Consider the following 26695-nt stretch of genomic DNA (forward strand, 5'->3'; position numbering starts at 1 on the left):
AAATTCGTTAGCATAGCCGTTCATCCACCCCGGTTTAGTCTGCTGGTGTAGTTGCCTATTTAAACCCGTTGAAAAACTACTTCGGCTCTCATGGCGTCCTTAAGCTGCAGGCCCTTTGTACAGCTGGTACTAACCAGAAAATGAAGCCATCAGGTGCTAATTTATTAACAATTTAATGCCACGGTTGGCCACATGGGGAAGTAATAAAAAAACACAGTCTATCGGTACACTTTGTCTCCATAAAGAAAATGTAACTTGTCCCTTTGGGCTCCTACACGTCTCTTTTAAGAGGAATCCTGCGAATCCATTAAACGTCTTAAATAAGATTTTCGGAAATATTTCCCCACAGGATTCTCTAGTTGTTAAAATGGTAACATAACGCACCATTTGTCTTCCCTAATAGCGCTGTGCTAATTGATGTAGGTCCTCTGTGGATGCTTGTGAAGCCCAGAGACTTCCATTACAAACACCAGTTTGCTGCAGGCGACGCATTTAGATTGGAAATCGGGAATACCGACTCAGATTTAAAGACTTCCGATTTGCAATGGGTTGATTACAAAGGTTCTATAATTATTATTATTCTATACTACTATGCCATCCCTAAATACATCTAATACAATTGATAACCACATTTACTTGGCGTTGTTGGGATTCTTCGAGCAGCTCTGATCATTCTGGCATTTATTTTGAAGTGTAGCAGGCTAGTCAGATAAACATTTATTCTGTGAACTCTGCTCCAGTTTAGTATGACAAAAATAGGTTTCAAGATTAAAGCTGTTTAGGCGAGATTCCCTTCTTGTGTCTGTAATGCAAGGGTTCCCCCTTATAATCGTGTTTTTTCCCGTTCGTCCTTGAATGCAGCATTAGCTCCGCCAACTTGTTGCGCAACTGGAGAGAAACGCCCCCCTCCTCCTCCCTCTGAGTTCAGTTGAAGCTCTTCCTCTCTGCTCTCTCTCTCTCACACTGCTGCTCACAACTCACCAAGAGCGTAAACATGGCTGCGAACCGGGTGATCGTTTACGGAGGAAGAGGAGCTCTGGGCGCAACGTGTGTCCAGCATTTCAAATCCAAAGGATGGGTGAGTGGGAGTCAGTGCTATCGCTAAATGCTAACACAATGCTGGACGACAAGCTGACTGTATTGTCTTTATTCGTGACGTTTAACAGTGGGTCGCTTGCATCGACATGGCTGCAAACGAGGAGGCGAACGAGAACGTGATCGTGAAGTTGAGTGAGTCTTTCACCGAGCAGGCAGGACAGGTGAGCTGCACATGACAGTTTGCATCATGAATTATATCTATTATATGTCTATTATTCTATCTATAGTTATATTAATCGGTTTAGCTCAACTGTATGCTAATGCTGCGTTCAAGTCACATTTGAAAAGAAGGGAGAAAAGTTCGTGAATCTAACAACTATATATTATCTTTCAACAAGATATTGTTGGTTTGGCTGTTTTTTTACATCTTAGATTACTGGATACATTTTATATTTTATAAATTAATAAAAGTTTATATATTTGTAGGCTTGTGACAGTTTATTTTCAATCCTGTTTATCCAGTTAATGCTGGGTACAACCTGGGCAATACACAAATCTAAAATACAATAGTTAATTTATTATTAGGCAACATTCTATGTTTGTGTTTTATTTAGCTAGTTTACATGATTTCTGTAAAATTCTGGAGCATACCTCATGTAGTCTTTGTCACCTTATGATAGAACATCCTTGCAATTTTCTTTATTGCAATAACGGTTATAAATAAACTCCCTGTAATCATCACTCATTCATCCCCTGCTGTGAATGTTTTTTTTCTCCAATTCCCTTCCTGAACGCAGCGCAGAATGTGTGTTAAACATTTCCAGCTGTTGTTTTTATTTCAGAGATAGTCACCCCATGGCTTTATGAAAAGGCGTAGGTAGTTATCTCTCGTTTTGTGCAGGTGACCACAGATGTGGCCAAGTTACTAGGGGAGCAGAAAGTGGATGCCATCTTGTGCGTGGCAGGAGGATGGGCGGGAGGAAGCTGTAGTTCCAAAGGTGAGAGTTCAATCTTTTTGTTTGCTGTAATATTAATCATCAGCTACTTGTTTCCTGCAGCAATTCATGCACTAAATTAAACTCGGCCTAAATAAATTGTACGGTAATTAAAAAGCGGAAGTTTAGCTTAGCTTAGCATAAAGACTGGAAACAGTTGGAACAAAATCCACCTAGTAGCACCTTTTTAAAGCTCACTGAATATCACATATCTTGTTTGTCACAGTGTAAAAATTACATTTCTTCTTTGTGCGATTCTGGTCCAAGCTGAGAAATAATCTGATACAAACCCCATTTAGATTTTTCTACGGATTAAGCAAATGAGATGTATAATGTGTTGATTTGTGAGCTTTAGAGGCGCTGATGCAGATTTTGTTGCTGTTGTACAGAGCCAGGCCAGCTGTACCCACTCTTTGTGCTAAGCTAAGCCAACCAACTGCTGTAGCTTTATATTTATAACAGACAGATACAAGAGTGGTATCGATCTTCTCATGTGGCTCTCTGTGCCAGAAACTAAATAACATGCTGCGTCTTTAAAAGCATGTATGATAAATGAGAAACCAGCAAATTAAAATTGTTCCCCGACTCTCTTAGATTTATACAAAAACACAGATCTGATGTGGAAACAGAGCGTGTGGACCTCCACTATCTCCGGCCACCTCGCCGCTCTGCACCTAAAACCAGGTGGACTGTTGACTTTGGCCGGGGCCAAAGCTGCCCTGTCGGGCACTGGAGGTAAGGAACACACACACACACACACTTGTGTTTACCGTTCTCATCACGATGACCTGGTTTGGCTCCGTGTCACGTCAGGGTTGCAGGCAGACTTTGATGTATCGGAGACTCGATTGTGCACACAGCTTTGTTGTCCAACCTGTCGATTCAAATAAAGCAGGTAATAGAAAGTGCTGCAGGGCTTTGACCAGGGAATTGACATCCTGATCAGAGACGCGGGGGATTCTCATGCAGCTCACATCAGTGAGAGGAAAAGGTGTCAATAAAATGGATCCGAGAATCAAAACCAGAAGGGGGGAAAAAAAGATACAATAGTTGATGAGCTCTGTGGAAGCAGCAGTTTGTCCGTGTGCAACACTTTACTCTGTTAGTGTCCTTGAGCATGTAACGCAAGCCCGACCTGCTCTCTTATTTTACTCCACACAAGACCGGCTGAATGATAAACATGTGACTGATTAGGGTTCATTAAAGCAGCTAAGGACGACAGACGGAAACAAACAAAAGACAACTATTCTTTTGACATTTCAGACTTATTGAGAAAATAACAGGCAGATTAAATGATTAATAAAAGTAATGATTAGTTGCAGCTTTATTGAAAAAATAAACTTGTGCATCACTAGAAAGCACGAATTATACTTAAGATGCCTTAAGCCTGGATCTCTGCAGAGAACGGTGTTATTGGTAATTCTAAGTCGTGTTGTGTGGATCTGAGCATCAAACACGCCGATTTGTTGATCCAGCTTCTTGTCGTGAGGCAGTTTTAAAACAGACAAACTCAAATCTGTGAAGCTATAAAAGACAACGGCCACAGAAACCAGACCAGCTCTGGAATTGACAACATGCAACGTGCAAAATGATCTTTAAAATTGAAAAACTCCATATGTGTAATTTAAAATGATTTGTCTTTCGATGGTGACTACCGTACGTATTTTTTTTTCGGACTATAAAGTCGAGGCGGGCCTCTGCCTCTCTATAGTAAACCATTGTTCATGTGACACCGGCCGGCCTCTGTGGCATCCAGAGAGGATCTGATGTGATGCCATGTGATGTCCAGTCTCCCCCTCTATCCCACGTGATGGGCAGAGATCCAACTCCACGGCGATATACAAAGCCCCGGCTCAGCACAAAGCCCGCAATCTCATTGGCTGCTGGCTTATGAAGAGAGTGACTCAGCAGTTGAGGCTCCACACACATTATCCACATGGACAGCCTGCGTTAACTGCACTGATGCAGTTTGGGGATCCTGATCTATTGTTTTCTTTTGACTGAGGTTGTATTTTCTGGGAGCCTGCAGCCTCTCTGCAGAGGCTATTTATTGCGGTATTAGGTGTATTTTAAATACAAGAAAACTGTGAAAGTTATCTCATGTAAAAAAAAAAGAAACATGTCTGTGTGGTCTAATTAAACATGAGTCAACATCAAGAGCCACATGTTAGGAAATATAACAAACACCGCTGAGAGGTGCTTACTTTCTTCTGTGTGCTTCGATCAAACCAAGTGAGAGAAAAGTTAATGAGCGTTGACCAAAATCCAGATAATCTGTGCGGCGGAAACAAGAAAAGCAGATTCGGATAACTAATTGACTTTGAAAGTTGTTGTGAATTAAAGGTTTATGAATGAATACCCCGTTAAATGGTGTGAATATTATTCACAGATGTTGGGGGATAAACAGATTTGTGATTGATCAAGATGTTCTGCCCAGTGAACAAAAACATCTTTGCTGCTCTGAATCAACCATTAATTACATTTTGAAACTCCAAAGCCAACTTAAAAGACCAAGGCTGTGTTGTCGGACCTCGTGCAGGGCTTTTTAATAATCCTAACCTTTTGATGAAGGGTTTAAAAAGGAGGTCAAGCCCCAGATGGAGAGGGGTCTTTTCTGTGCTCTCCATGTGACTTTTGTCCATAATCTCCAATCTGATTATCCTCTAAAATATGCAAAAGATAGCTTTCAGTGTTTGGACGCACAGCAAACAATCGTATGTATTCTATTCAAGCAGCTTGTTGCCCGTTGTCTTCCATACAGAAGTCCAGTTTTTATTCTAACGTTAGCCGTGTCATTTGATTCAGTCAGCTATGTAACAGTTATACCTGGAACTTAGCAGGTGTAAATATGTTGTAACAACAAGTCTCAACGTCAGAAACAGTTTGTCTGGTTCCACCTGTTTTAATTCAGTAAATCTTAGTAAACACTTAACTCGGATAAGATTGAATTCAGGAACAGCCGGAGCAACGAGCTGCAGGGAAGATGATTAAATGGGGAATTGGATCAGAAGAAGCTAGAATGTGAGAGCCTAAACAAAGGACTTCTGCCAAATGATACTTTAGAGTCCCAGGTTGGCACTACAGTCAGAAGACAAGTATCTTCATGTCTAAGACTATTCTGATTCCTGCACTACTCACGTTTCACAGGCTCATCTACTGTATGCTAACTAGCTAGTGTTTGACTCGTTTAAAGAGGCAATGGAATTAGGTCAACACACCAGTTTAAAACACAATATACCTAAGAATTATTCAAAGTTATAGTAAATTACTATATTGAAACTAGCCAGTAGTTGAAGAAAAACATTTATGAATAGCTTGTGCAACCCAATCCTGACCATGGATATAAGAAATACAGCTGTATGCCTATTTGAATGACATATTAATATATATATTCCTAAGTGTCTTTCAGGAAATCAAGCTGTCTTTGCGTGTCTATCGATCTGAATTGTTTCAAAATCTGACAAAACTTTACTGTTGAATTGTTTTGTTTCTTCAAAGTGGGATTTGCGTTCACACTCTGACTTCATCGTTTCAGCTAATTATGGCTTCGTGACCACAGAGAACATTTTTTTTTTTCTCAAAGTGAGAATAACTTAAATTAAAAACATTAAAGAATCTGAACTTTTGTCGCTGTTGCTCCGAAAACACTTTCAGTGAGAGCAGATTGCGATTCAAGGACAAAATGAGAGAATTATTAGATTGTTGATGGGTGAACATCGGCTCATCAACATGTGACCTGTCAGGAACGAGGTGCCTAAAGATGGAGTGTTGACTCCACCGTCTTTGGACTGCTGCGTCTCTAACTCGTGCCTCCTTTTTTTTTCTTTTTTTTTTTTTTCTCTTGGTGGAAAAACAAAAGCTTGTAATAAAAGCCATGTCACCACCCCTCGTTCTCATTGGTCATGAGATTGGTTTAGTCGGGGGGGGCAGATGCTTTGCGTTCTTCAGAAAGCTTGTTAGATTTTGGGGGAGGTGGAGGTGCTTACTGTTTCCAGATGCTGAGGCTACAAAACATTCCTATAACTTTATCTGGTTTCAAAATCAAACGATAGAGAAGAGAATAAGCGGTTAGAGATGTTTCATATGTAGTGTGTGTGTAGTGAATTAAATGTGATCAGTTTCTCTACCAGAGCCTTTTGCACAACACAAACACACCTGGCTACAAATTCACTTTTAAAGGTCTCAAGCTGTTCCTACGGGAGATTCTCCCAATTTCCTTCCACTTGACCTCTCCCCACTAAACCAATGCCATCCACTCCCGGGCACAGTGTGTCATGCCGTTGACGTGTGGTCTATGTTGCCTCTGCAAACTGAATTTTCCCCCAGGACATTAAAAGAAATCTTCCATCTGCACCCTCCAGGCATGGTGGGCTACGGCATGGCCAAAGCTGCCGTCCACCAGCTGTGTCAGAGTCTCTCAGCAAAGAACAGTGGGATGCCATCGGGAGCCGCTGCCGTGGCCATACTACCGTAAGTACTGCAGGGAAATGTAGTGGACACGCTTGATGCACATTTAGGTGAGGACGTGGGAATCGCAGGTGGGAGGCTTTTAATATTAATAGTCCACCGAATGTGTCTCTTTACTATCAAATAGCTTCAACCTGTGGTCCTGAGAGGTGGCTCTAAAAAACATTTGTGTCTGTCTCTTTTGTGGAGGATAGTAGTCTGTTTGGATTCACAGCAGCTTTAATCAATGTCTCCGAAATTAAAACTTAAAGAAATAACCAATACTACGTTCCTAATCGCTTACTTTTTCTTTTCACTTTATGTACTACAGCTGCCCTTACAAAGTACGTTCTGTTGCATGCAGTATGCATTCAATTAGGACATACTTTGCCATGACATGGCACCTTGAACTCTATCCTCTTGCACAGAGGATTGTTTTCAGAATAGCCAAAAAAGCATGCTGGTTTGCATACTGCAAAATACGACCAGATGGTCATTTTGGCATTCTGCGTTTAATACTCTATGTATTAGGACATGCTAAATCGTCTCTGGCATACTAGATAGTGTGGTAGTTTTGGCATTGGAACGCACAGCGAGTTCCACTCATTTTGCTTACTGTTGGTAAGATTGTCTTCTCAATGAAGAGAATAACCAACCAGAAGTTCTTTAAATCTCAAAAAGGATGTTAAGCTTTGATTTCCACCTGCTTCTGAGGAGGATAGAAGGGAAATGTGGGAATTTGAGCTGTAAGGACTCGTCGATTAATCGATCATCTGTCATTGCAGTTAAAGAACGTAAGCCTTGGGCTCACGCTAAAATCATGAATAACTGACCCGAAGAGAAAGTTTAAAGCTTCACCAGAAAACCTTTTTTTTTTTTTTTCCTTTACATTTTATTAATCCTTGTTGCACTACGCATCTTTAAATACACCGACGCTGCAAGAAGCCGGTAAAAGAAGCAAAGACGAAAGCTACTGTGCCGTTAAATGACCTGTGCCTCACAATTGTTTGTCATGTCCGATGGATACAGGAAGTGCGAGGTTGAAGATAAGCTGCAGGAGTAAAAGATGGATAAGGCTGCCAACGTCACCCAGTAGATCTGTGGTTGTGCACATGATCTCTTTTTAGATGAATGGCGCACACACACAGGCGTTTGCATCATCGCATCTTTATTTAATTTAAAAGGGTTTTTTTGCAACGTCATCATGAGAAGCTAGAAATGGATTTTCTCTCTCTGGTTGTAGTTTCTCTCCAGCATGCTGTCACATCTGTTCAGCATTAGCCCCATGACTTGCATTTCTGTTAGAGACAACCCCCTACTCCTGCTGCTCCATCATTTACCAGCACTATATAGCATCTTGTGCATGACGGATATTCCTGCAAAGAAATGTATATTTGTATATAGCTTATGAACCTTGACAAAAAAAACCCAACACTGCAGTACTCCTGGGTCAGGATGTGTTGTTGTTTATAAGCTATTACACAGAAGTACTGCATGTTAATATTGGCATGGTTGCACAAAAGGTGACAAGAAAAGCGTGCTGTGTTGAATTGCTAAGTGATATTTGAAGTCATGAATATGATAATAAAACACAAACATGATGCAAATCCTTTTTCTTTTTTTTCAAACCCTGTGCTCTGTTTGTGGTCTGTATGTGTGGAAGTACTGCAGTCTGCCAGATCCCTCCTCTCTCTCTGTCTGTCTGTCTGTCTGTGTCTCTCTCTCTCTCTCTCGCTCTCTCGCTCTCTCTCTGCCTCTCTGCCGCTCACTCCGTGATTGTCATCTGGCTTAATTTGACAGGGTTACCCTGGATACGCCGATGAACAGGAAGTTCATGCCTGACGCAGACTTCGGTTCCTGGACACCGCTGGAGTACATCGCAGAGTGAGTGCTCAGGCGGATAATGATTCCTAGTGTTATTTGCAGGCTGTAGGGAGCTCTGTAACATCTGTCTTCATTAATATAACTTCAACAGATGTTTATCTGCTCTAGAGTCACATTTAGAGAATGTTCATGCATCCTAAAAACACCACCCAACGCTTTTTATAGCTTTTTGCACTTAGGAACATTCCACCCTGCAATGCACTTATAATATCAATCTGCGAGGTTCGGTTTTTATAATTTAGTTATTACTGCCACATGCAGTAATATACTGTATTAATATTGCTCTCTTTATTTCCCAAAATGGCCTAACACCAATCTTTTTTTCAGTGTAATGTAGGTGTATGTAAATATACAATTAATCACCAGTTGTTTCCAGCTAAGTTGGTTAGCTTGCTGTTGTATTTGGTCAAACAATGTCCCAAATGCTCCAGCAGTGTGCAACATACTGAAACATCGTGTCTGTGTCTATAAACAGCAACAAGAACATTTGATTAATGCTTAAATGTTACTCAGAGTGTGTCTTGTATGCCGTATTTTTCCTTCTCTGTACACACGATTTGTTCAGCTGGTGTACGACTCTCTTCTACACGTGTCTGACACAGAAACGTGTCTGTTTTACATGCTGTCCTGCCGAGGCTGCTAACACGCTCTTTGATTCTTAGAGACTCTCTGACACCCTGAACATCACATTTAGCTGTTTGATGCTTCAGATCAGAGGAACAATTTTCAGCTATCAACCTACCTTAACGTAACTGACAATACCTGATGTAATGTTAAGCAAGTTGTGCTCAAGAATGAACTGCATACGAGCACAGAATACGAAGTACAATAGCTATTTATAGCTATATTTCCCATTTAAATTTATTACAGTTTTATCAAACCTTCATCAAATGAAATGGGTCTTCTTTGTGGTGTAAATAGACCCAGGTTCATGTCTGGTCACGTATTCATGTCAAATTTATTATTAAAAACAAAACAGCGAGAGATTTGAAATATGGCGTTTCACCACAAGATGTTGAAATGGATCTACGCTGGTCTGTCATATGATTGATGACACGGTTGTGCGTTTTTCTTGCTTGCTCATCACTGTAGCTCATCCATGTTTCTGTCTGCAAAGTGTATTATTTATGACATGTATTCTCTTACTTATTTAATCCACAAACTTTACAGCAAAGATGTAACCCTACTGCTGTATTTAAAACAATTTACTTGACAGGACAGTTGTTTGTCATGTTGGGGAACTACAGTGATTAAGCTCTTACTTAAAAAAATGGTCTCAGTATGTGAAATGGCTGCTATGGGGACCGACATCATCACACATGAACACAAACGGGCTCATTGGATCCACAAAGAGTCTCAGCTTTCTAGTCAGACCTGATTATGGGACCCCAATATGCAGAAATACTCAAACACAACATTTTTAGAATAGGTGAAAATAACACATTTATACTGCATACAAACAACTGCATGTGTATTGCCTTAAACTGCATGGGATTAGCATAACGTGAGCCTGTCTGTAAAGGGGAGACGTGTGGGTACCTGTAGAACCCATTTTCAGGCACATATCTTGAGGTGAGAGGTCAAGTGACCCCTGTGACTATATAAACGGTCCAGCGAAAATGTAGCCACATTTTTTGAGTATTATTCAGCCCCTTTACAAACTAGCATGACCACCGGATTCATTAGCGACATTTCGCTAACGGGGTCAACTGAGCAATGCTATTACTCTTACTTTCCAAAACAACAATGTCCGTGGGGGAAGAGGGTTTTGATTAATGATCAATTCAATTCTTTAATTAATTCGAGTAATTGGTACAAAGGAAATGGTGTTTTAAGAGCACCAGAACTCTCCTAAATGAATACATTCAGACAGAAGTTTGTGTTTGCGCTCTGCGTAGGCCAGGAGAGATTAGAGGGGATGTGATCTAGTTTGATAATCCCTGAGGAAACAGATGAGGGTCTGAGGACAGAAATAGAAACAATCTGTGTGGTGGGAAATGAAGGGATGTGGCACCTGTTTCTTCATTGTCCCGATTCCTATCTACTGTACTCATCTTTCTGGCTTTCACGTGACAAACGTCATTCATCAAACCTGTACACAACTGTTATTTCTAGTGCTCATCCTTACTTTGGGAACACAGATTGTCAGATTCGTTCGGCTGTCAAAGTGTCATTTGTCAGTTAAAGTTACCCTCTATCCACTAAAAAGTTAGCACACTTTTTTCAATATCTTGTTGTTTGAGTTATAAACATATTTCTTTATTTTCATCTACGAAAAGAAGCCAAAGTTGGTGTTTAATTGAGGGTTAAATGTGCAGCAATAAGGTTGTTTTCTATGTGCATTATTGTTTACTCATTATTTTTGTCCTATAATTTATTTATTTGCTCCACATTACTTATTACTTATACTTCAATATTTAGTTTTTTTTCCAATGTCATTTTCACATGTACATTTTTTTTATTTAATATATTTTTCTGTTTTTTAGCGTCAACATGCGTGAGTCAGTTTCAGTACTTGTTTGCGTTCACATTTTGAATAATGCTTGTATTTCATTTGTTTTGCTCCAGAATGTTCTTCAACTGGGCCACGGGAGTGAACCGGCCGGCTTCAGGAAGCTTAATGCAGCTGCTGACCTCCGGAGGGGAAACCCAGGCTGTGGCCGCGCAGTAGAGGATAGAGGGGAGGAGTGGAGACGGTGATGGGGGGTTGGGAGGGAGAGAGGCAGAGATGAAGGCAGAGAGAGGGAGAGATAAGGAGATGGAGAAGCCCAGAAATAGAGACTGGTAGAGAGAGGAGGATATGAGGAAGAGGGTTTAAGGGTGTGGAGGTGAAGAAGAGAGATGGTAACAAAGAGGAACTGGATAAAATAAGGAGGTGGAGAGGAGACGGTTAGATGGGTTCATTTTGGAGAGGAGGGAGGAGGAGGCGCTTTTATTGCAAATGCAGCGTCAGAGCACCATCTAGCTGTGACAGTCTAAACTGTGTTTTATATCCGGTGACGGTATGGACACACTCTTCAAACGTGCACAACACATTTGAGGTATTCTTTCAAAGATCAGTGAAGTTAAATGAGAAACGATTCATATGAAAGTGTTTACGTAGCTTCTACTCAGTGACCGCTTTCACACAGTCCTGATCCTGAGAGAACATTGCTGAAAATGAATTATCTGTCTTAACTTCCTCCAAAATGCTACTTCATACCTACCTTAGCTTCAGGCGTTTCCTTTAATGTCTGTGAAATCCAACACAATGTTGTTAATCCATTGTGACGTGAGATCTGTAGACTTTTTTTGTATCGTCCCTGAAAGTCCTCTTCCACTGCGGAAACCTCGAAGTCGAAGAAAAAGCCGTTGTCTTCTTCTCTCAAACGGACAATAAGGTTAAAGGTGAAGTGGCCTTATTTCATGTTTGTAGCTGTCAAGTCAAAGTGTCCTTGTTGTCTGCGGGGCTCTGTTCCTGTTGTGGGTTTTCTAAGTCGTGTATTGTAACTGTGTGAAATTCACAATAAAATGAGTCAAAACCAAGGATCCATTTTGACGTTCAAAGTTCATTCTTGACTTTGGAAACAGAAGTTGAAAAAATAATCTCAACTCAAGGTCCATTTAGTAGCTGTAGTGGAACTGATGAAGATCATTGAAAGCTCTAAAGCTGCTACTAAATGGACCTTGAGGTGAGATTGTTTTGTCGATCAGAGAGTCGATAAATGTAAAACCAACTCAAAGTGGATAACAAATAGTTGACAAAGTACTGCATCACTCAACAGTCACATATTTTTGGGGGGTGGAATTGGAAAGATACAAGTTAGAATCAAATGCTGCTGATATTCTTTATTTTATAATTGTCAACAAATCCCACGAATAGATCAAAACCAGCACTGTGTTAGTCTCAGTAGTTTTCAATTCATGTGTACAGTTTTAAAAGAGCTAAGTTTATTTCCTAAAACAGCTGGTGTTTGTACAACAAAGGAGCTCAATGGCATGATAAATAAGATATGTCCGGTTTTAGCTTCATATTCACAAAAAGGATCAATTAATTTATGGTAATACAAAGTCTTTTCTTTTGAACACTGTAGTATATGAACACCCACTAGATGGTGCTCTCTCATAGGAGTCTCCCCCGCTCTTCTGCCAGTCTGTGTTTTTCAGGGGGAAGTCGTGTTATCCAAACGGATGAGTTAACACTCTCAGCTGAATGTTGCCCTGCATGCATCCACTGTTTTAAAAATAACTTGCAGAATATCCCTTTAGCGTTCACTCTGAACGGATTGCTGAGCATCCAGGCCTTCCACAGTGACACGTGCAAATCTCTACATCTGGTCCGGCATCAATTTAAAAGTTGGATTATGACGAGTAGATTATTTTTTGCCCTCCCGTTCCGTTGTTGCTCAACCAACACATGCATAATCACCTTCAGCGTGGAGCACATAAATAGACTACAGGGCAGCTGCCGGGCCTTTAGTCTTAAACTCCTCGATTTCTCCCGGCCGGCCACAGTTCCAGGGGACTATATGGCTGTTGACAAGCACACTGCAATAAATCACCATGCTGAGGATTAATAGGAAAGAGCAAAGCGCCCCCGCTCACTGTAGCTGATATGTATTTATTCTAGGTGGCGTAGTAATTCATCTCACTGTGTGTGCACGCCTGTGTGTGTGTGTGTCTGTGTGTGAGGGCCCGAGGCGAATGCAACACGTCTATGCATACATTACCTCCCATGATGCCAGCACTGTAGAGTGATTGCCCACGGGGATCGAGTCAATGTTTATCACAGAAAGCGTTTCAGCTGATCAAAGATTACCGCTGAGACGGAGCATGTTGTTCCTGCTTCAGCTGGGGCAGATAAGCTGTCACCCGGCGCCCCAGATGCGATTGTTTTGTGCAATGTAAATCTATGAGAAGCAAATGATTTGCATGTCACAGGTGCAGCCGTGTGCCAAAAGGGAATTTGTCCGTGGTGCTCCTCTTTCAAAGGGGCAGCAGCAGCAGCAGCAGTGTGTTTTTTTTGATGGGGAGTATTTAAATGAAGGATGACTGATGTGATTTAAGGTCTGCTGTCTCACTCTGGTAAACAAGGAGCAGAGTCACAGAAGGTCAACAGAGCTGTATAGTGTAATGGGACAGTGCAGCTGGGTCTTTTATCACAATATACTTCATAATATCGATAATATTCAAGAAAAAGTTGAAAATATTAAAATAAGCAGATGAGACTTGTTAAGAAGTGGTGATTGTCTCTTGTTCAGATTCTCTTGGTGACCTTTTTTTGCATGTCGCCATTCTCTCCCCTAATTTCCTGTAATTTATCTACTAAAAACACTCTGATAAAGAATCTAATATTGGCATAAAGCTCAAGGGTTTGCATTATTATGTCATAATACATCCAAAGATATTAAAGGGTCAGCTGCCCGGAAATGATTCGCAGATTTCTTTCATCTATAGTGAATCTGTCACTTCACAACAGAGGTGTGGACTCAAGTCACATGACTTGGACTCCAGTCACAAATGTGATGACTTGAGACTCGACTCGGACTTTAACATCAATGACTCGTGACTTCACTTGGCGTGGATCCTTGATACTCGATACCTTCTCCACAAGCCCAAAGATTAAAAAGTATGTTAATCAAATATCAAAAATCAATTAATTTGCTGAATCAACACACGTTGGGAGCTATTCATTCCCAGAAAGTCGACACTTAATTCTTCAGATCTTTTTTAATAAGTTCAGATGCACTCTTATTAACAAATGTGTTTTAAGAAATAAATGCACATTTTAAGGATTTTGGTATATTTAATACATCATTTCTATGTAGTTAAAATGGCCTTAAATTTGTTGACGACTTGTTTAAGGCTCGAAACTCAAACTTTAGAACTTGTGACTTGAGTGCAAAGACTTGAGGCTCACGAATGATTTGCAAAACAATGACATATACAATACATTCAAGTAGTCATTTATAATGTTTGATAATACATTTGACAATTTTGCTCCTTTTTCTCCCACATAACAATAAATGAACTTAACTGATGAACGAAAGCGTTCAGCAGCTTTAACTGTTTATAGACACTGAATGTATAACTTGTTCTTCATCTCGGGCAGATGATCGTCTCTTACCTGAGCGAAGGGGATCAACTGTTCTCTTGTGCTGAGCTCATGATTTATGAATCATATTCGACCGTGACACTCATAGAAACGAACCCATCCATCCGTTTAACCATCGTGGTTAAATAAAGGTCAGATAAATGGAAGAATAAAATGCATGAACAGTTGAAAGCAGATGAAGGATCCAAAGCTTAGAGTTTAGTTTCTCTTCTGTTATGTACTTCTAGACTACGTTGTGCTGTGTATTGTATTATAATGAGGGAGATTGGCTCCTGTAGTCTTTCCTTTTTCCCCATTTTTAATTAAGCCGTTTTTATTTCACTGCTCTCACTGATCTCAACCCTTCATTATTAAAATAAATGAAGGAGTTCTGTCTCTTTTCAGTGCCTAAAGCAGATGAAGTTTGCCTCCAATGGCACGGTGGCTGTACTGCTCCTCTAGCTTTGTAATGTCTTCGACTACTACTGGACTTATTACCAGTGACAGTTGGCCTAGTGGTGTTATATTCTGTACTAAAAGGGTTTTGGTGTCAGTAACCCACCTAGTGTGAAATAAGGGGGAACTGGTGCTAATTTGAGGTCGAACCAGCTGCCAGCGCGTCGTCCTCTCCCCTCAGCACCCTATTGCTCCGTACATTTTTATTTACATCCAGATTCAATAAAAGCTGCTTCTAAATGAATATATTAAGGGGAGACACTACAGATTAATGGGTAAAATAAAACGTTTACCTAATAAAAGGTCAAACTTCCCCGGTTGATTACTTACATTCAAAGAATTATTTATTTTATTACAAGTTTTCTGAAATGTTTAGTCTAAATATCCAAATGAGGCATTTATCTTATTGAATATGTGCTAATTTGCATACAGTTCCATAACAGAAATCTGAACATTTGATAAAGCCAGGATAAAAATTCTTTCATTTTGTTATTAAAAGTGTTGACAGAGGGATATTTATATATGTTTCTATGAATAAAATATCATATGAATCAGGCTATGATGTTTGTGACAACTCTAAACACACCAAACCGCTATATGTTGGATTCTGTAAAAGTAGTGTTTTGTTGTTTTTTTTTCCTCACATGCTGCACATAAAACAATATAATAGATTACATTGCACACAGAGGCCGCTGCGATAGCATTAGCTTTATTGACAGTGGACTGAGGCTTTCAAGCACCGGCTGTCTCCGTGATTCATTGTGTGAAGCAGGGGAGAAGTGCAGCGTCCAGGCCTGCTTACATGGAACCCCTGGAGGTGAATTTCCTGATTAAAGCCCCTCAAACCCCCGGGCATGCTCATATTCAGTCTGCGCATGTGCATCTGTTGTGGGTTCATACTTGCTTGTGAGCAAAGTGCATGTGTATGTTTTCATCTATTTTATGTATGAAGCCAAATTAATGCATATATTAAAAAATAATTTAAATTCTTTACTTTTTTATGGCTTTTACTTGATCCTACAACTTTGTATTTTGTACTTTGAGCAGATTTTCATAAATAATGTCTTGTCTGCCTGATGTATTTTTCTGTAAAGTTGTAACTACATTTTTACTAATTGCGATATAAACAAACCATTTTTAAATTTCTTGCATGTTCACTTGTGTGCAGATAGATGTGTGTATAAGTGAATCTGTGTGTACCTGGTGTGTGCATCCCCTCCGTTAGTGTGTGTGTGTCTGTGTGTTTGTGTGTTGCAGAGTTGATGTCTGAGATGGCGGGCCGCCATGTGGAAGCCATTGGGACCTGGAGCGGGAGTGAACATGGAAGGTGAGGCCAGATGGTAGTGGTTAGCCCTTGGCTGCTCTGGGTAACCTGACCTGCAGGGAGGACCCCTCTGCCTCCCGAGGACCAGCCGCCACATGTGTTGCGTGAGAGTAAGTCACCCAAAACCCAGGAACCGCCTCTCGGCTTCCTGACTGCCCTGGTCTCATAGCCGAGGTTGTTTTTGTAGCCGAGGATCTAAAACAACAATGTAGGAACGAGGATCAGACAGCAACAGTTCAGAGACCGGGTCACGGAGGATCCTGAGGTCTGAACAAGGTGTTATTGGGAGTCTCTGCAGCAGATACTTCTACCTTTAACTCATTGCTGCAAAGACCATGTAGATTAACTCAAGTACTGCACTGTATCATTTTGAGGTACTTGTACTTTATAATTGCTTCCAGTTTATGTTACTTTATATTTCTAATGCACTACATGTCTGAGGGAAATATTGTATACTGACATGCGATAGTTAATATTTTGTTCAGCTTTTTGTTCAGCTATTAAAATATTATTCCCTGCAGTAGATAACCCACCTAGTAGTGCATCAAGTAGTTCAAATTGGTTTCATATTGACCAAACACACAATTAAAAGGCTGCTTACAGGTTAATAATGCATCAGTAATAATTTCCCAATATAACTGTTTATAATTAGAACATCTGTAAAGGGTATTCTTGACATACCTTTGATACTTTAACTGTATTTTGCTTACTACTGATTTTACAAATAAAACTACACACCATTATTCGCTCCAAGTGACACTTCCACATGAATGCATCAGTAACAAGAATCCACTACTATAATAACAATACAATCACAATCTGTTGTTCACCTGCCTACTCTTAGTTTTGAACGTAAAAGCTGGGACGAAAGATATGATGGCTATAAAAACACTTTGACCCACATACAGTATGTACAGTCACAGTTACTGCATGAACATATACTCACAGTTACATGAATTAAAACTAAACAAACACTTGTACAGGAAAGGTAGGAAGGACAAGATGAACAGAATTGCATTCAATGAAAATTAGAAAAAGGAAACTTTTTTTTTGCTGAAAATATATCTTAAATTGACTCGAGTGAGTCTTTGAGTGCAGGACTTTTGAGTATTTTTACACTGTTGTATTGCTACTTTTACTTGGAGATACCCTGCTGGCATTAAAAAAAATACTTTGTTTGGAACAATAATATGTATCTGATTGAAGATTTTCTTCTGATAGAAGATTTTCTTTCCAAAAAGTTTAATTCCCTCTTTAGAAATCCAGAATCAATGAATATACAAATGATTTGTTTTTTACTAAGGTGAAACTGTGAGACAGAGAAAACATTCAGATGAACAATAAGCACATGAGTGAAGGAGGACTTTAAGCAGCAGCTACACTCGTAACATGTCCTGAAATGTTTCTATAGAACTCAGAGCAACAATTCCAATCCAGGTGGACATGTATGTTTTGTTATTATTTATTATATTGATATACTGTATTTGCCCTTTTAACCATTAATCTCTTTCCATTAAGGCACAAAGAAATGTAAGGTCACCCAGTGTACTCAAACAGCCATAACAAGCTGCAGCGCACATAATGAAGACTAATGTTGCCTATTCTCCTATAAGATCAGTGTCGTACCCACCTTGGTCTCTAGATGGCACTAAGTCATAAGTCAACCTGAGGTGTATGGGAGCATAATTAAAAATTGAGTGATAAGTTGTTGATTTAATCAAGCGCCCGTCGTGCCAGTAACTCACAGCGCAGCCCCGACGGGGACAGAGACTTTATTTTTCTCGAGTAGACAACACCGGGTCCGGTGTCTTTTCAGATCATCCTGGAGACGGTACTCAGCATCTGTTCAGTGAGAGGTGAGCCACTGTTTGAAAAATCCATGTCAATAAATAAATGATGAAGGCCTGCCCTCCCCATATTCTTTCAGTGCACATTAGAATGAAATCCCTGAAATTAGTCAACTGAAAAGAAAAACTGCAACAAAAAAAAAAAGAAAAGAAAAATCCTCCAAAAAAAGAGTGAGGACTTTGACAAACCTTGTTGCTGAAACACAGAATTTAATCTCTCTCTCACACACACACAGGCGGGAACAACAGAGGCTTCGACGCCTTTGGAGTGTCTCGAGTTGTGATTACGCTGAAGTTACGTGAGAACGTGTTCTTTTTTTTTTCTGGCCTGTCAGGAACGTCACTGTGACGGTAACGACAGGCTGACAGCAACACGCAGCAACGCACGTACTTTCTGTCAAACCACGACATATATTACTGTTTTCTGTCTGAGCTGGTACACAGCATATGCACTACTGTAAGTCACATTTTGACATGATTTACTGTCCACTCAGAGGGACACGGTGTGACAGGGACCGCTTTAAAGAGCAACGCGATGGTGTCCTACTGCAGCTCTTTTAGCATTTGAGCACAAAAAGACAAAATGTTCTGCTGTGCACAGAATGAAGAGAATATTCTACATTTGTGCATGAGCACATGTTGTGTTCGTTTTAATTGTCATGTAGCACTTTTAAGCGTAGCAGTATCTTTACACAAGCGCATTGCTTTTTTTCCCCTCCTTTCATTCAGCATCATTGCAAAGTGATCTCAGATATATCCATCCTACAAAAAAACAATCCTGCAAGCTGCAATTCTAAATCATAAGTATATGACAGCATTTATATTTATATATCTTATTTACCCAGAGTGCTTTACGTTGATTCGGCCATGCACCCACCCACACACCCACACACACACATTCACACACACACACTAATGAGGCACAGAGTTGTCAAGGCGCTGGCCCAGTTATCGGAAGTAATTCGGGGCTTAGTGTCTTGCTCAAGGACTCTTTGACAGGTGGACGAGAGACGGCAGTGATCAAACCACCGACCCTGCAATTAATGAACAAACCGCTCTTCCTCATGAGCCACAGCCGGCCCCCATCACATCAGATACAGCATCTTAAATGTGTTTATGTCAAAGGAACACTCTTGGTTATACCTTGAGTATGTTTTATGAGATGCGTTGAAATGATAAGTCCATCATTTGCTGGATCCAGCTGCTAAAATATGAGGATTTGCTGCTCTTCTCTTGTTTTATAGCATTTCAAATTTAATATATTTGGATTTTTTTGGACTGGCGGTGAGTGAGGTAGTGCAAGTCTGGAGTCTGGGGCCTCGGGGTTTAGGGACTCCACTTCTGTGTTTTCTCACTCAGCTCTTGTTTCCAAACAAGCGTTCCTTTCTCTCATGTTTGAGCAGCTCTGGTGTGTCCGATACAACTGATGCTGCACGTTCTGTTGTCGGTTGCTTTAAATATTGGCGATCTAGAGATTGAAATGTACTGTTGCTCTTAGTTAAAAATGTAAATTTGTTGTAAATGCCTCTGGCCAAACTGGACTTAGCAAAGACAACCTGCAGCATCAGAGAGGATGAAGGCAGGCTGCCATTAAAGGTAATAACCCTCTCATTAGGCCTGAGGAGGGTGAGGAGAGCCGCCATTACATGTGACCCATCTAATCACATCTGTCACTTCTGGGAGCAATATATCCAACAGGTTCTTGTTCCTGGTTGTTGGAAAATCGTTTGGAGAGGCAGGAGATAATGTGTTGCTACATGATACACGTCGGTAATGTTTAGGGACATCTTCACTGTATGTTAAAGAGGGGAAACGGCGTTTTGATGTCTGCAACATTTCCCCTGAGATGCTGGTGTCAACATGCACCTCTACATCCCTCTGCTCTCTCACACACACACGCACACACACACACACACACACTCACACCCTGAATAACCTGAAATGAACTGTACATATAGCGTTACTACACAGCGGAAAGTAACTAGATTTGGGGTTTATAAAAAAGTGTAAAAGGTTATTTATGCACCATGAGTGAGTAGGCATGTTAAATAACACTTAATCAAAAAAATACATGCATGACAACTGGAAAATAAGCATTTTTTTCCTCAACAGTGATTCTGAAAATAGTGTAAAAATGCATTATATGCAAAAAATTATGCATATATTCAATATGCTGGTATGAACATTCCGCATTAGCATTTTTAAGATTTGCATTTACATGCTGCGATGGATGGATGGATCAGAACTACCGTCACTAAGAACAACTACACCACTACCATTACTACGACTATTACTGCCGCTGCTTCTAACTCCTGTATTTCTAGACTGATTAATACTAACAGTCCTACGACTACAGCTACTGCTGCGACTTAGTGGTGGAAAGTAAACCATAGCAAAGTACTTCTTCTCAATTACATATTAAATATTGTTCTTTTTACTCCACTATATCTATCTGTTGTACAGCTGTAGAAACAAGTTACTTTTTGAGATGTTACACAGAAAACATTTGATCATCCTACAAATGTTGATGCGTCGTTATAGATTACAGAGCACAACAATATATCAAGTAGTTAAAATGAGCTCCACCCTGACCAGCTGACACAATTACATTATGCTTACACATTAAAACTATTAACATTAAGAAGGGATAATGCTGCAATATGGGTACGTTTGATGCTTTGACTAATTGTAGCTGATATTACTAAATACATTTACCTTTTAACCTTTTTTATTGAATTGTAATGTATTTTTACTTTTACCAGGTAAAGGATGGAAGTACTCACACCCCTACTACTACTACTACTACATCTACTGCTACTACTACTACTACTACTACTACTACTACTACTACTACTACTACTATTACCGTGTGCAGTCTACTATTACAAACTGAACTCCTGGTGAGTATTTATTTGGTGATTTGTTGGTCATAAGACACAGACTGTAGATATCTGTGTTAAACTTTAAAGTTTTCCCAGATATAGTTCACACAAGGCCTGATTCTCAGCAGAATTTAAATGGCGTTGCTATATGAAGCAGATCCAAACTACATATTGCGATATAGTCATTAAAATCCAGTTGAAACAGCTGCCGCTATCACTCCTACTCCCATCACTGCTGTTACTTCTAATGTGATTTCTAACGCTGCTACTGGTGTTACTGCTTCTGCTACTAGCTGGTGGTTTTAGTGGCTCATCGTCCATTAAAACAACATTTATAAAAGTATATTAGCAAAAACAAAACTGTTGTTTCCCTCTCAGCCGAAACAGCCAGCAGGCCCGGCGAAGTCGATGTGGGCGGATACCGCAGGCTGCAGCCAGTCAAATCCAGGTCAGTGGTGGTGGGGGTGTGTGTAGATGTGTGTGTGTGTGTGTCTAGATGTGTGTAGATGTGTGTGTGTGCGTGTGTGTGTGTCGGTGGTTGTATTATAAACTGGACGAACGATGTGACCGAATTGAGAGTTTCCATACAAGCAACAGGATCTGACCAATATAAGCCTCTTGGGAGTTGTGCAGTCGTCTCTCTTAGGGCAGATTAAGCACACGCACACACACACACATACACACATCTGTCCACGTGTACGTCTGTCTGTCAGTGTCTCTGTCTCTGTTTATGCCTCTGTGGACTTCCAAAGGGAGAAGCAGGACCAAAAGATCCAAGTTAGGGGATTTTCTGGTTTTTCTAAGCCTAAGGTTTTTGTGGAAAGACCCCCCGCCCCCCCGCCCCCCCCCCACATCTGTTTCTCATTTACATACTGGGTCTAAGTTCAGTAAAAGAAAGGGGGAGGGTGGGTGGGAGCTGGAAAGTGGGGGGGGGGGGGGCAAAACATCTTAAGTCCTCATGTTTCTCTTTCACTATAAATACTGTTTCCATCATGTGAATGTGAGATCCAACATTTTAAAAACATAAATGTCTAATCTTTCTAAATTATTAAAGAGCATGGATTTACAGCAAATGAACGTGGCTTTTAAAAGACGACAGCTAATGTTTGTTGACAAAATATTCACACATCTGCCGTCTGGTAACCTTGATATTTTCCAGTGATATACTGAATATCACTGGTTGAAACTCAAATTGAAGGAATCTCCTCTTTAGTTCTGACTGGTCATGATTTCAATCAAAGATATCAAAATGATCTTTTAGAAATGTAAGGGTAAAGATTTACTTTACAAGATGTGATTGATCATTCTCTATAGTAGTTCCTGTTCCTGTCATGTTTGTTGTTAAAGATAACAATACAACAGTGTAAAAATACTCTGTTACAATCATCATCTTACTTCAATAAAAATATAGTTAAAGTACCAAAAGTTGAAGTACTCATAATGCAGAATTTCAGAAAATGACATATCCCTGGATTATAATTAGTGATTACATAAATGATTAGTTGATTTATATTTTGTAATAAAAATCTGAATCTGCAAAGTAACTTGCTAAATAAATGTAGCGGAGTGGAAAGGAGTGGATAGCATAACATGTCAATACTTGAGTACAGCACAAGTACCTCAAACCTGTGCTTAAGTACAGTACTCCAGTAACTGTATTTAACTACTTAGTTGCATTCCACAATTGAATAACAATTTCTAGTTTGACCTGGTTAAAAACTCTGCATGACTTTTTAATATGTCAAACGGACTCATTTTAAAATTCGAAACATATAAAGAAGGGTTATTAATTATGCACTCGATCGCAACATACGCGATATGATGATAACAGACTGACGGCTAAAGCTGATGACAAAAAATCAACATTCTCAAATAATGGGGAGCACATATTCATGGGAATAAATACATTTATTTGAGTCATGTTTATAACAAATGTGCAAATATAATCTGATGAGCAAAAACCTCAATTATTGATATTACCAAAGAGGGGGTAAAAAATCAACTGACACGTTTTATCCAAAGTGACATCAGAAATATCTTCATTCACCGCATCCTCATACAACGGTTCGATGGAGATCTGTCGAAAAAGTGACTCCTTGTGTTTCGCTACATTTATACGGTCTTTTCAAAATAAACTTCTGTCTTCACAGGAAACAACGCACTCAGGTTTAGGCAAAGAAAGGACTCAGTTAGGTTTAGGATGATGATCGTGGCAAGGGTTAAAATGAGTACGGAAGTGAGGTTACTGAAGTACGCAAGTACAGCACGTGACCGTTTGACCCATCCACCCACCCTGTGTGGGCTTTTGGTTATCTGGATTAGATAAATCTTATGTTGTTTTATGAATTACAGCACATTATTTTTCATAGGTCTATGAATGCTGGACGAGAACAGCCTCCTTCGCTTATATATTTACAAATAAGGAGATGTTCATTCTGTCAAAATGTCATTGTCAGACATCTGACATGGAAGTTTGACTCAAAAATCCGTGCCGTGTGACCTGATGCAAGCCTTTGCAATGGATCTTTTTTTTCACAGCAGACATTTTGACACGTCGTCGTAGCAAAAAGGCTCAGTTGGCTCACTTCCATTAAGTGCTGCGCCGGCATGCACCACACCGGGACCGCCCCGAAGTGGAACGCAGCCATCATTAGCTTTGTCAAAAGGTGTAACATCTAATGCTATTAAATACACCTGCGCTTCTCTGACTACGACAAGTCAAAATGTGTATTGTTGGTTTTGACTGCAGCTATAAAGAAAATCTGATAGTAATTGATTTTTTCGAGGAGGTGAATGAATGAATGCATGTCATAAATGACTATCCAAGACATGTTGTTGGAATTTATCATCTCCAGATTCAGGTGAGGAAGTTAATGTTTGAAGGTTTTAGGTTGAGATGTCGACCGCACCTCATAATATTTACTGCCTTTGTTGCGAAACGGACCAACAAGTCAGGTTGGTCTGAATAAAGTGGAAACAGCAGCAGGTCACCATGTGATGTCAATACGGGGTGCAAGTCTTTGAATACACTTTAATCAGTCAGAATGATAATTTAACTTACAGTGTGAATCCATTCCAACTATAAAAGAGACAAAAGGAGTTTTCTCCAAAATAACATGTATATTTGTTTTTTAATAGATGTCGTAAACGTGACTTTAAAGATTCCTTTAAACACTCATAACTCCAGTTCAAGATGTAATACTTACAGTTCATATTGGCTAATAAAAGCTTACTTTTAGATATCAAAAGTGTTATTTCATATAATTATGTCAAAGTTCAGATGTCTTGGACTAGTCTTTATTTAAATATATCTGGAGTTTATATCTGGAATCAAAGTTTTGATGAATAAATAAAATGCAGATCATGTTGAACTCCTTCATTGCACTGCATCGCATCCACTGCAGTATATTTTGCTACAGTAGCTGCTTGAAAATAATTCAGTTGTTAAAGACTCTGTGGCCTATTTGACCACACAAAGACATTTTTCTCTTGTGTTCCTAAATGAGGGATTTCTTTGAATCGCAGCTTTAAAGGCGCTCTCGTCCTTCATTATTCATGTTAATTAATGCAACAGAATACCCAACTAATACAATTTTGGAATATATAAGTGTGTCCTGGTCCGGAGTAATGAGATATGCCAATAATAATATGCAAATTTGGTGAATTATTGAATAGGCATGACTGAGGATTTCTTATTAGTTTGCATGTTTATCTCACAAAATCCATCAATTTTTCAGAGAGCTTATTGTGCCTCATCCAATAGGTAAATCTAATCAAACACTGAAATCAATAATTCAGGTGTTTATGTGCTGCTGTGTGTGTGTGTGTGTGTGTTTGGCTGGTCTTCATTTACAGTGTACAGTCTCCAAACTTTGTGAGCGGCAGCCTTTTTGTTGACTTGGCACCGATTCCAGTGTAATAAACTCACGACTGATGTGAAATCAATACGGTTTATCAACGACTCGCGGACGATTATTGCTAAGTGCTTTATTTGAATCACTCGTCATCAGCTGTTGCAAGGATTCTGCACAACACTTACAGCAGATAGCAGTGGCAGTCAATGTATATTGTATGTGATATATTACAGCCCGTGGCGATTTGGTTAAAAATAAAAAAAAATAAAAATGCCAAATGTATTTTTTATTTTTCTTCTTCTCCTTCTTCTTCATCGTCTTCTTCTTCTTCTCCTTCTTCTCCATTCCCCTGCCTCATTTGCAATGATTGTGTTATCAGGGCAGCCAGGCAAAAGGGTGGAGCAACCATAATTTCAGCGCGGGATTAGGCAGAAATAACGAGGTCACCAAGTTACAGTTGCCATGGCAACGACACATCCAAGAACACAGGATGCCATTGCTTAAAAAAAAAAAAAAAAAAAAGAAAGAAAATACAGAAGAAACAGGGCCCAGGATTTTTTTTTCCCTCTCCCTGCCTCCCTCCCTCCCTCCCGCCCTCCCTCCTTCTCTCTCTGCCTCTTTTTTTTCATACCCCTCCCTCTCCATCTTCCTCTCTCTCCCTCATCCTCTTCTTCTCCCTGTCTCCGTTTTTTTTTTTTTTTTTTGTTGAGAAGCAGAGGGGAGCAGTTCACTTTCACTCTCTCGGTTTTCCAGAGCCTTTTGTTTCTGAACGTATTCAGAATTACAAATTCACTGTTGAGCACATTTGCATCTTTCTGGTATTCCTATTTGGTCTGTTTCCTCTCATTTTAACGTGGCCTTACCCCTTCTTTAAAGCTCGTTAGACGACACCTCTCCTCACCCTCCTCACCCCAACCCCCCTCTTACCTCCCACAGTCTTTAAAAGACAAACCTCTGAGTTCTCCACCTTTTTCTTTTTTTTTTAGCAGATTTTTGTTTTAGGGGGAAAACTATGAGGAGATCGAAATAAAAAGGCTCCTTTTTTGAGGGGAATCAATGCATGTGGTGCCCTGGTCTGAGCATTGATTTGGATTGAAGTTGCCAGAAGCTTTGGGCTTCTATTCAAACAAATAACCATTCCCATGTTACACCTGGCTGCTGGTAAGACCACAGCGCAGAAAACAGACTCAACGCTATGCAAAGTCCAATAATCAGCAGGCCTGGAGACAGCACCCAGTCCAGCGCTGTCATTCTGAAGCACTATTGATTTTCTTTGGGATGATGCCAATTAGACGAAGCCTAAAACAAAAAATCATTCTGGTTGATGCAAGGACACTGGCTGAACCTGGCAAGGTGAACACTGGTAATAAATGAAGCTGTGGACTGTGATGTGTGTCCAGTTAAACAGTCTGAAACATGGCGATAGTGAACCACAGTGGATGTCAGGTACAATTTATTTTGACATGTCTTAGCTTTAGTGCATCATATTACATCATATTCACTTAAAGACTTCCTACGCTGTACATTATATATGTGCACACAGTAGTGGAAGAAGTATTCAGATCATTAACTTAAGCAAAAGTAACAAGGATGTATGGAAAAATACTTAATTATAAGTAATATCCTGCACTCAAAAGGTACAAAAAAAAGTGTTTTCTGCAAAATATCAAAAATAAAATCTCTTTTTAGGCCCTTTCAGAAAGTTACATTATTATATACATATATTATTGGATTACTACTGATACTTGTAGGCAGTATTTTATTGTTATTTGGTAAATGTGAACCAAATTTAATCTACAGTATACCAATGAACCATATTTTACAACCTGATTATACTGCATCCTTTGTATGACAAATCTGCAAAGTGGCTTTACTATAAACATGGTGATGTTTGAG

At 39.8% G+C, this 26695-nt stretch overlaps 1 protein-coding gene across 1 annotated transcript; it reads left to right on the forward strand.

The window, feature by feature from the left end:
* Positions 1 to 928: 928 nt before the first annotated feature.
* On the forward strand, positions 929 to 11884 carry qdpra (quinoid dihydropteridine reductase a). The gene is made up of 7 exons (XM_079168023.1): positions 929 to 1078; positions 1167 to 1259; positions 1940 to 2036; positions 2628 to 2768; positions 6395 to 6503; positions 8280 to 8363; positions 10932 to 11884. Exons 1-7 carry the CDS (start codon positions 995 to 997, stop codon positions 11032 to 11034), a joined length of 711 nt encoding a protein of 236 aa, XP_079024149.1. The 5' UTR covers positions 929 to 994; the 3' UTR covers positions 11035 to 11884.
* The last annotated feature ends 14811 nt before the right edge of the window (positions 11885 to 26695 follow it).

The sequence above is a fragment of the Pholis gunnellus genome (genome assembly GCF_910591455.1).
Source record: "Pholis gunnellus genome assembly, chromosome: 10".
NCBI lineage: Eukaryota > Metazoa > Chordata > Actinopteri > Perciformes > Pholidae > Pholis > Pholis gunnellus.